An 11,993-nucleotide genomic window follows, 5' to 3' on the forward strand; every position below is an offset into this window, starting at 1 on the left:
TTAAATATATTGATTGTATGAAGGTTAATGCAATTGTAGGGAATGGAATTTTCTCACAATGTAATATGTGTGTGTGTGTGTGTGTGTGTGCAGGAGTGTCCCCCCAGCTCAGAGGATTTCAGAGAGATGCAGTGTGCTGCCTTCAATGACAGACCATTAGTGGCTGGAAACTCCTTCAGATGGACCACCTTTCATGGAGGTCAGTAAGACAATTGACCGTTCAGCTGCAAGCACGTGTTGTTTGGAGATACAAGGTTTTCACAACAGTGGTGTACATGATTTTTGTGCATGTATTTTTGTGCATGTATCTAATCTTAATTAAATAATTAGATCAACACAAAACGATTTGTGAGTGCTAATACGATTCAAAGGACATGGAGAAGAAATGCAGTGAAACCGCTGATATCAGTTTTTAGTTGTCTAAGCTTAATTTGATTAGTAGTATTTTATAAGTTTAGAAAATGAGTTGATGTTTACCTTTTTTACACACACACACATTAGCGTAACATATAGTCAGTTATAAGTCACAGACCTTGGAGTGAACCAGTCAACCTCATCAACCAAGTACGTGAGCATAAATAACAGGACAATGAGTCTATCCTAATACACCCTTGGAGCCATATCAGACAATTATCATATTCATTTTTCAAAATTAAGCTTTGGCAGATTAGTTTGGCCAAGTTTACAAAGTCCTTTTGAGAATTATTTTGATTTAACATAATTAGTTTACAAAGTTAGTCTCGTGGCTCCAACCTACAGTAACTAATATACTCCAAAACAGCTGTGGGCAGCGAGGACGGGAGAGAGGAACATAGTTATTTCCATACTACATGGATTTTTATATGTGTTCCACACACGCACATGTGTCTGTGGGCGTGTAATTTCATAAAGTTTGTGGGTCTGGGTGGAAGTTAACGTCACTCAGACCTTTGTGTTTGCAGACGGGAGTTAAGTATAATTTGAGAGTGTGTTTTTTTCTGCTTGTCCCCCATGTGTAACTTTAGTTTGTGTTGTTGGCGGTCATGTGGTAAACTTTCCATGCTGCTATGGCTCTCATGTCCACTGCGAGGCCTGCTGGGTGTTTAATCCACACGGGGTTACGAGTTTTCTCCTTGACATCTGCTAGCTCCTTTCCCTCTCCATTCTCTCCCAATACCTTCTCTTCACCTCCTGCCTGTTTCTGTTTCTCAGCCACCTCTCTCCCTGTCCCTTTGCCTTGCCTATTTTTCCCATAATAAACTAATGAGCCACTGACTGAAGATCTTCCCTGCCAGGCTCTAACCCCTGTGAACTGAGCTGCCTGGCCTTGGGTCACAACTTCTACTACAACTTTGGCCGTGTGCTCGATGGCACAGCCTGCGAAAAGGAGCCTGGAGCAGTGTGTGTCAACGGACGCTGCCTGGTGAGTGTCAACAGTATATCGTATGTGTGTGCTGCTGTGTTCTTGACATACTGTAATGCTTATTTTATAATAACTGTTTTGTGGTTGGCAAAAAGGCCTAATATTTCACAGTTATCCATAAAATTTGATGGAATGTGCATCTGGGTTCTACACCAGCTGTGAACCCAAATAAATAACTAACTCTTCGGGATCTCTAAATTGCTGTTTTATAGAGACATACCTAGGGATAATTTTTTTTTTACCTAATATTTTTTTTTTCTTCTTATTGGGATAAAGTATTCCCTAGGGTATAGCATGAAAACGTCCCATATTGGTATTGGTACGGGTTTGGGTCTCAAAGCTCAACACTTTGCTGGTAGAGACTGAAATTAGTCTGTTCCACCAATTGTCTTAAGGCTTCATTTGGCTGCATATGTTCAGACAGCGTTAACATTTGGCTTATTTTATTATATAAAAAAACAAACACGTTTTTATTTCCCAACATAAAGATAGGTATATGGTTTTATCGGGTTTTTACAAAGCCTAAACTTTACCTTCTGCTCACTGTTAGAAGCACATACAAAACCAGATTTTAAGCTTTTTGATTGGATGTTTCTTACCAAGGGTTACCAACATTTTCTTGGTAGTCATGTTTGGAGGCTTGTGCTTACTGTTTCATCAATGGGCAGGATATTTTCTAACACAGTTATGCATCTGTTTGACTGACGATTCAACCAGAATGGTTTCACGTCTATCTGAGTGCTACAACTGTCACCTAATATTGTCTATTGACTGTTACCTTCACAATCATATAGGCCTGAACTAACCTAACTCCTCCAACTTCCACTGGCCTGGAGTAGATTTCAAAATGAGGCTGGATTGAGCCAAAGTTTCTCTCTCCCTCTCTCTCCTCTCTTCATTCCCACCCTGTTGCGGTATAAGTGATGTTGACCACTCTGACTGGAGCTCTCTGGAGAAGTAAACTCCATGCTGTGCGTAAGGGCCAGAGTGCACTCATCAGTGTGGACTGCAGCCTTCAGTTAGCATTACAGCTCCTGCTCCCACATCCAGCCTGTCCCCTGCTCACCCCTCTCACCCTCACACAGATGGGGATGGCTGGAAATGAACTTATATCCCTCGGGTCGTGAAGCACATGCTGATTAATATCTTACATACTGTACGTAATAGTCAGTAGAAACATCTGCTACACGAGGGGACACTCGGAGGCGAAGTTATTTTTACACTATTGACAAAGGATTAACGTGTGTCTATGTTTACATATGTCTATATATGTGGGTGTCTGTAAGTGTGTGTGTGCATGCTAATGTTTGGTGTGTGGTGTAAATGAACGGATTTATGGACCTTTGCCTCGGCTGGCTGAGGTCAGAACAGCACAGGGCCTGAAACAGGAAGCAGATGCAGCCTGCAGCTGGTGCGGAGAGCTGCAGGTCACAAATTGAGATCAGACTGCTGAACACATGGCTGGTTTGGACAGCACATGTGTGTGTGCGTGTGTGTCCATGTGGTATGTAGATTATGCGTATGTAGATTATGTTTGAGTGTTTTTTATTTGCAGCTGTTAAATGTTGACCTGAGAGTTTGATCAATCACAGTAATTATCACATTCGGTTTTCTGACAATCTGACAGTGAAATTGCCAGAAAATGTCCATCATAAGTTGCTAATGCCAAAGGGGATTTTTTCAAATTGTTTGTTTCTTCCAACCAAAAGTTAAAAACCCAAATATGGTTTTGGTTTGTTCACTTTACAATGAAATAACATAGAAACAAGACTAAGAGCTCTTTAAGGCTTTAGGCACTTTGAACTAAATGCTAACATCAGGATGCTAACATGTACACAGTGACATTGCTGATGTTTACCAGGTTCACCAATTAAATTTAGTCTGTTAACATTTTCTCATTTGCACGCAATTTTATCCTAAACAAACATACTAGACTAGACCTTGAATATCTGCAAAGTTTACCACTATCCACTCCACCTGTCAACCTCATGTTGGTGATAAAGGAAAGGTCAGTAGGATTCATCTTCTGGATCTTCTGTATCACATTTCATGGCAATCCATCTAATATTGTTGATATATTTCTGTCTGGACAGACCTTGAGCCGCTTTATTTTTATTTTTGCTTGATGGATGACTTTAATGATTAATAAATGATCGGTATTGTTGTCAGTTAATTGATAAATTGCTCCAGCAGCAGTCCCATCAGATACCGGACGTTTCCACAGAGCAGCTGCTCAAATGAAACTGATCAATTAATCCTGAATGTTGCGGACTGAAAGAATCATTTGTACGTTTATTTCTACACTCCGACATTTACATTAACACAAATTATTTTCTACGCTTGATCATTTTCTGGTGTTTTGCAGGACCACGGTGGCTCCCACCGTGGGGCCCTCGTGCACTCTGCCACTCTGTCACCGAGGATTCATTTCCTGTTGTGCACACACAGATGCTTGCAGTGTTTTTAGGTTTTTTTAAGGGGCTTAGGGGACTGATTACAGGTTCCCTAGATTGTTGCTCTCTTGCCTGGGAACCTCCCCCTTGATTGGTTTGCTCTGCAGAGTGGGAGATGAAGGCTGGAGAAGAAAGCGGCCACTGTAATCTATCTAGCAACGAGCTTCTCCACACACCATAAACCATCCAGCTCATCCTCCGTGCTCTTTGCTTTGGCGTTTTAAGGTTTACAGAGACGATTCTCAGACCAATCTTCCTCTCCCAAGGCTCTAAGCTGCTGTTTTGTCCCAAAGTAAATGTTTAAGTGAAAGAGAAAATGACAGGGAGAAGCAAATAAGAGAAGGAGAGAGAGAGCTGGATCAAGTTGAGTTACGGGAGGAGGTTTAAGGTGAACCTGCAGCAGAGACAAAACAAAAAGAAAGGTTAGAAGTTGCCAGGGCTCTTGCCAGAAAATGTGTGAAGTTAGAATGCTACGTATCAACACGCTCTCAGAGAAACAAGTTTCAGCAGAGACATCAAACCAGATCAAACTGTTGTTTCCTAAATATTTGCGTGTACATTTGTATGTGTCATACAGAAGCCTGGCTGTGACTCCATCTTGGGTTCAAAGCAGCAGGAGGACGCCTGCATGGTGTGTGGAGGACAAAACTCCACCTGTCTGCACCACAAGAGCGTGTACCAGAGCAACGGTCTGGAGGCAGGTAGGATACACACACACACGCACACACACAAACTCAAACAATCATCATATTATCTCCACAAGGAATCAATTGCAGCAGCTTCAGACCAACACGATCCAGGGATAATTCCAGGCCCTCTCTGTGTTTTCCCTCCCAAGTGTTATTAGTCTGTCAGGTTTAGTCAAGAGGTTATTGTTCTCTGATAAAGTGAATATTAACCATGGTAACAGTTTTGCCAAACAAAACCTGTTGGCTGCCTTTCAGGAAGAAATTCAGCTAACAACAGGTCCTCCAAAATTACAGTCGTTAAGATTTCAGGAAGGAGGAGGAAGAACACAGAGTTCTTCAGGCTCAAAGTCAAGGCTACAAATGACACTCTGGCTCAATGCCACCAAAACGTTTTCAGCCTATTAGTATCTGCACTTCAGAGGCTGACCTGACATAGACTGTTCACATCAAACATGTTAGGGAAAGGTCAAAGTCTGCAGTGTTTTTATATGGTTTGTCCATATATCCCCTGTCAAAAAGGAAGAAAATTAAGCAAAGATGGAATATGAAGGAATATACCTCTAAATAAATAAACAACCTTTATCCAAACTGTACAACAAGACATGTGCAGTGTAAAGCAAAACAAACCAAGCTCATAAATGCTGAAATTAAACATTTTCTCTATTGGTCAGACCGAAGAAAACTGTTTAGTGTTCAGGCAAACTGAGGCAAACAACGACACGTGACAATGTTATAATATATTGCAGCAGGACAGTATTGTAGCCTCCTGTGCCACAGCTCTGACTGCATTTACAGCTCAGACAGACACTTACGTCAAGGAACTGATCATTATAGCAAATGGTTCTGCAGTTAAATTTGGCAGAGACAGACAGGTGGTAAATGTTAAATGATCTCCATCTCCACTCCACCTGGGTAAATAACAGACACACCTGCAAACAAAAGCAAAATATGCATGTGAACTGAAAGTGATGCAGTGGTGGGCCAGAGAGTTTAGTCTTTACCTGCTGTGCATAAATGAGAAGATCATTATTGTAGTTCTTGGGTTTCCCTGTTTTGTATGTGCCTTGGCGTCAAGATTAGAGATATAAACAGAAACAAAGAGCTGCTTGGCATAAAGCCTAGCAAGCTGCTCGCTAGCTTGTAAATGAATACGCACAGGAACAAGTGAGAAGTGGATTTATGTAAAATCTCACAAACCAGTGGCATTGTGATGTGCTTATGAGAAATTTAGTAGAAAGAAAGTTAGTTAAAACAGGTGAGAGGTCCTATGGAGAAACCTCAACATTGTCAACATTGTATATTGTATGTATATTGTAATTGGGCCTTTGGGTTTCACACAATAAATAATGATGAATGTCAGACTGTGATGGGAGGAAGAATGTGACGGACCGGAATAGACTGATGTTGGCAGCAATGTTGAAGGAAAAGAAAATTGAATTAGTTGTGACCAAGACGGGGCAAAAATTTAATTTAGATCCTTTGTTGCCCTCTACTGAGAATTAAATCAAATCGAACAAAAAGCGTCCCACACCTCTGGCGTGCGACTTGGCTCTGTAACAGTGGCTTCCTCACACAGCTCTGTGTAGGCTGAGCAGAGTGCCGGCCATAATGGCCCAGATTGAGCACGAAGAAAACAGGCTGATAATGGTCGCTTTGTTTGGGCGACTCAGCAGCCTTGGGAGGTTTTCTCTCCTCCTGCAGCTGCGTTTCCCAACAGAGGGAAAACTGATGGAGGGTGGTCTCAAAGAATCACTCCTCACAGGGTCAGACGGTGATGGCCTCAAGCTCATCGCTGCCTGTCTGTGGCTCTGACATTTCCTCAGTCACAGTGCTACATCTTCATGTACCTAATGAAGCAGATAAACCTTGCGCATAGTTTCCCTCTGAAACGAGTAAACAGGGGCAACCAAAGTTACGTGCTCTTGAGAGGCCGTAATGAATGGAGTTCATCCTGCGGCTACTTTTCACTCCAGAACAGCAGGGGAACCATAGAGCTGTCCCAGTCTCTTTTTGTTTTGGCTCAGAATTGAAATATCACTTTGTAATGAATGGTTGTGACTTCACCCTCATTCATAAATTGTGTCTTTTTGCGCTCGTGAAGCGATCCTGTAAACCATTAATCATAATTAATCATTACTGACATCATAGATTTTGATTGTTTTATAATGACAGATAATCAGTATTGTGATACGAGCTACAACCTGCCAGTGTTTGGCAAGGTCTCTTCAAAAGAACACAATTATCTGATTACTAATCCATATTATTTGTGAGTTGCTGATTGCCTATCAGTTACTGATTGCTGAAAATTGTAGATTATTTAGAGTTCATAGTACAAACTGAAGGCCTGCAGCAATCTCTTGTTTAAAGTGAGTGCACTTCTCAAACCACAGAACTGTAATAAATGTTTAGAGACAAAAAAGACAAATAAATATTATAATTATATAACCTTTGGAAGGAAAATTACAGTATTTTGCAACCATGGTCTGTCTTTTATTTATTTATTTTTTCTTAAAAATTGTCAATATGCGTGTGTCACGCTGTGTAGACAACCCTTTAGACATCCTGTCACGTGATATCCCTTGAGTACTTTTCTCGGACATAAGAGACATACTACAACTATTACAGGCCGTGTAAAGTTGACTTTAACATCAGTGTCTCATTCTGACCTCGAAGTTGCTTTAGGTCACATCCCAGAGCCCCAGTGTAAACACAACACTGGGACGCATCCAGTCAAGCTGCAGGTTGAACCCAGATCTATTTCCGCAATGCAGCAGAGAGTCATAAGGGATTATGCGTTACTAACTTTTATGTCCTCCTTCATTTAGATCCAAATAACTTTAACTTTAAAAGCCATCTGAGGCTTTTCTCTTCTTGGCCTCATTTTACTTAGTTGTGGAGCTGTTTTTAGTGCAGCACGTGTGTCCCAGATTGTAAAAGACTGAATTTTCCTTTAATCATGTTTAAAAAAGGGGAAACTAACATTAAAACCAAGCCTCTATAACTGAGTGTCTCTGTTTGCCAGGCGGACCTTTTGGATACAACGAAGTGGCCATGATACCAGCTGGAGCCACTCACATCCGAGTCACAGATAACAGCAGGAATTATCTAGGTAAGATTCAGCCTGTCACACACACACACACACACACTCACACAGGACACCTGGCCTGCCGTGTGTATCAGTTTCAGCTTTCTGCAGTAGACTAACTTTACGTCACTGGCTCCATAGCTGCAGTGTAAATCAGGCGCTTTAAATGAATTCCTAGACTTGCTATTACTTCCTCTCCCCAGAGACAGGAGCGGCTCAGCAGTCCCATCTGGTCTCTGGACCTGTTGTGTGTTTTCCAGGCAACATAATAACCAAGGGCATCTATTCTCATCCTTGTTTATGAGACCAAAATAAAACAGGCCCCCGAAATGGCACACACTGTGGTTTTGAAAGGGACGCTCGTAAAGACTTTATCTGACCACTGGTGCGAGGCAGGTGAAGGTACTTGTTTCCATCTAATGTCATGGAAAATCCCTCTCCCAGCACTGAGGAGAGATGGCTGCCATATATAGCCAGTTGGCATATTTCTGCTTCTGACAGCCTACATTTACCTCATTATGACCCACTTACATGGAGCGCTAATTGTTCGCAATTAGAAATATTTGACTCGTTTATAAATCAAACTGAATAACGCGATTCTCTTCCTTCCCTCCCACCTTCTTCCCTCATCCAGCCCTCCAGAACGGTCGCTCCCAGTTTGTGATCAATGGTAACTGGAAGATCAGCATTCCAGGAGAGTACAATGTAGCCGGAACGAAGCTGCTGTACCGGCGCTCGGCAGACACGTGGGAGAGCTTCGAGGTACCAGGACCCACCCGGGAAGACCTCCATCTAATGGTGAGAGTTCATCTGGTCTCAGGAGCAGGGATTCTCTTGACGTTTAACAGCTTTCTGTTCATTGTAAAGCCATTGTAAAGTTTTGCATTTTACAGTCTCTGTATTTTATGTTAAAGGTTTTATATATATGAAATTCACATGTTACTGGAGGTCGTACTAGAGTACCAGCATCTTGTACCAAAACAAATGGTGCTGTGGCTGACTAGATTTCATTTACAAAGATTATACATTTATTGAGCAGATAATCATAAAACACACGTCAAACTGGACAGAAACAAAATAACTCACCCAAAGCTTCTTTTTTAGTCTTGCCAAGAATTGAGAGATTTAAGTTTTAAATCTCATATAACCTTTAAAAGCATAAAACCATTCTGGTACGTCTGTTTTATCACAATCAACCAATACAAAACAATTGGCTCAATCATCAATCAGGCACTAAAACCAGTAAAATTATTTGTGCAATATATTGTATTGTTTTTCTTTCTTCTAAACTACACCTGCCAACACTGACACCTGACTCAGATTTGTTAGATACCCAATGAAGGACTTGAATCTGGACTGGGACCTCTCTAATATACAATACAATATTAGATACAGTATAATGAAATCCTTTAGATCAGCACTAACAGACCTTGTGGTGATGTTGTTGTTTCTCTATAGAGTAAAAAAGTAGTTGATGTGTCCATGAAGATTGAGAAAGATGCTTTCTAAGAGCTGCTTTCATGCCAAAATAAGGAGTAAAATCAAAAAAGTAAATATATACTATATGTGCGTACCCTCTATGCTAGACTAAGTTAAAATAGAAGGGCAGATGAAAACAAAAACAGATTCAAAACCTTTCCAGGCCAGTTGTGATGTTCCCGTGCTGTCCTTGTGTGCAGGTGCTGGCAACAGACAGCAACCCAGGTATCGAGTACGAGTACTGGTTGCCACCAGACCAGTATGCCCTCTACCATGGGAGGAGGAGTCCACTGCGTCAAGCTCACCACAGTGCCAACTACCTCCCCTGGGATGAACCCGCCACTACAACCACAACCACCACCAGCACCAGCACTACCACCACCCGGGCTCCTCCTGTCACCACCCGACCACACTGGTGTAAGTTTCATTTAATCACACTTTAGTACATTCATAGATAAAAGGAATGAGTTTAAAGGAATAATTCTCCCCAAAATCATTAATAAATTATCTACTGATCAGAGTGAACTCCATTAAAGTTGGGAAGAACCGAAGGGCCGTAGTGCTGCATAAAAACTATTTCAATATTTCAGCTACCTAATTTATTTCAATGACGCAACCCCAGGCTTCTGCAAAATAATCGTAATGTAATTCAACTGATTATCTGCCAGTAATCGCAAAGAAGGTATTATAAACAGTTGTGAAGTGTTTTGGTGTCTCAATTTGTTATTCAAACTGGACCTCCTGGATAGTATTTCATCAACTTACCAGTACCTGAAGAAAAACCCAACCAATACAGCCCCTTGAGGTTTCAGTTTGAACGTAAATGCCCACAGTGTTCCCTCAAACCTGTGAAGCTAATGCAGCTTCTGTTTAACAACTTTAAACACAGATGGATGTCCATTAAAGTAAAATTGCAGTTTCATACGACCACAATCTTATGGATCTTATATTCTGGTTTTTATCAGTAAAAATAACATTTTACTCACCAAGTTAACTACTGAGAACAAGTCACTAAATAAACAAAAAACATTACCAAAAAGATGCCTGACTGGTCAAGAAACTCAAGGCAACAGGAGAACGGTAAAGTTATTATCTAAAATGTCAGTTTTGGATAATAAACCAAGAAAACCACTGCACTTACCGTAGTTGTGTGCACACAGTTTCCTGGACAAGGAGGGATTATTAATGTAATTTCAGGTGCATTCATATTTAGTTTTACCTCCAAATAAAGTGGATTAGACCCTGCTACCCTGTTGTATTGTTTACAATCCATCTGACATCCTTGGATTTTTGTTTTTTTCCCATTGGACTCTAGCTGTTTGTAGCTCGATTGGAATGATGGCCACATTTACCAAAATATGACCAACGCCCTAATGTCTGTCAGCTCATGTAACATATTCCAAGTGGTTTGTAGTTAAATGATTACACTGGTTTTCCAAAATGTAACACATTATGCCCAATATGTTCCTTTACTGACTTTGGTCTACAGCATGCTCCTCGTCCTTAGGACGTACAGTAATGAGGGAAATATTGGATCTTTGGACACTGTGTAAAGCAGTTAATGCAGCAGGAGCATGGAGAAGCTGCACCTGAAGCACTTACAGTAATGTGAAGGAGATCTTATATCTGGTTGTAGGGCTATTAAAATACGTATCATATAAGTATGACATTGTCAAAGCAGAGATATTAAACTAAGATTAGCTTTTTTATTGCCTGTACATGAGTGGACTTTAACCCCAAGTCTGCAGCAGCAGTATTGTTTTTTTTAATTGCAGGAACTCAGTCAGGATTGGGTTACAAACACACTGATCTTGCACATATGTCTGCACACCCTCACAGGTGTTTCCCCTCAAATCCTAGGAGGAGGTCCAATCAGGAGAGTGTGCTGGACAGTGGGTTAAAAATGATCCATCCTCAGTTCACATTTGATTAAAAAGAGTTTATCAGCAGGCTGGTTGCTGAAGCTGAGGAATGTAGCTGGTTTATCTCTTGTGATAAGCCTGCAGTACACATGTGCTGAACCTCTCGTCCTTCAATACTCACATTCACATGGAAATCTGCACACAGCAGCCTGAGGACTTCTGCCTTCTGCCGGAATCCATCCAGTATTGTAATAAATCTAAGTTGCCTCCCTGGAAAGACTTTCCCGCTGATGGATTTGTGCAAAACAGAATCTGCTTATTGTTTGTTGCTGCCAGAAATAGGGTGTTGATTGTTTGTTAGGTAAGGAGGTGAACGTTCCAGTCACTGAGTTTGGGCATGATTTTTCATGTTCTGTAAGGCATAATGAGTTTAGAATGATCTTGGTCTGGAAAACTAGGAATTGTATGAATGTTTGTTTTGCATTGCCATTTTCATCTTCACACACCACAAGCTTTTAAAAAAACAAGGTCTTGTTTCATTACTATCAGATCAGTTTATCCAAACAAAGAAATTCCTGTTTTCATCGGTTGTGAAACACAGTGAGTTGTGCCTGCATTTTTTTCCGTCTTTTAAAATCCTGGAGTTACTCGTTGGTACCAATATCAGTGCATTGCCATTACCCAGAAGGAGTCTTATAATTGCAGATTAACAGGATAAAACAACATGAAATGAAAACGCACATCTGAGAGGAAGCTTGAGTCTACGGTGTTTACATGAGGAAATTACCACAATTATAATTGGAGATCACTATTTCTACTAAATCTGCTTGATGTTTGATTGCTGTAGCACAATGGAAATTGTGGGCTGTGGTCAGACTTCTCCAGAATCAAGTGATGCACATGCTGCATTACTGCTCACCATTGCTGTTAGCTAGATACCTAGTGGCAGTTAAAGTCAGAAATGTTCATTTATTTTTTTATTTTTTTTAAGTATTTTTTGGGGCTTTTATTGCCTTCATGATA

General features: G+C 40.9%; 1 protein-coding gene across 1 annotated transcript in view; it reads left to right on the forward strand.

Annotated features, from left to right (window-relative positions):
• Positions 1–11,993, forward strand: part of adamtsl5 (ADAMTS like 5) — a 28,483-nt gene that overhangs the window by 15,290 nt on the left and 1,200 nt on the right. Inside the window, exons 5-10 of the mRNA XM_035682476.1 lie at positions 94–199; positions 1,275–1,402; positions 4,433–4,556; positions 7,567–7,653; positions 8,264–8,427; positions 9,309–9,525. Of these exons, the coding sequence (XP_035538369.1) occupies positions 94–199; positions 1,275–1,402; positions 4,433–4,556; positions 7,567–7,653; positions 8,264–8,427; positions 9,309–9,525 (826 nt within the window). The remainder of the gene's footprint in view (positions 1–93; positions 200–1,274; positions 1,403–4,432; positions 4,557–7,566; positions 7,654–8,263; positions 8,428–9,308; positions 9,526–11,993) is intronic.

This window comes from Morone saxatilis, unplaced genomic scaffold (assembly GCF_004916995.1).
Source record: "Morone saxatilis isolate NCDOM2014 unplaced genomic scaffold, NCSU_SB_2.0 Contig11, whole genome shotgun sequence".
NCBI classification, from domain to species: Eukaryota; Metazoa; Chordata; class Actinopteri; family Moronidae; genus Morone; species Morone saxatilis.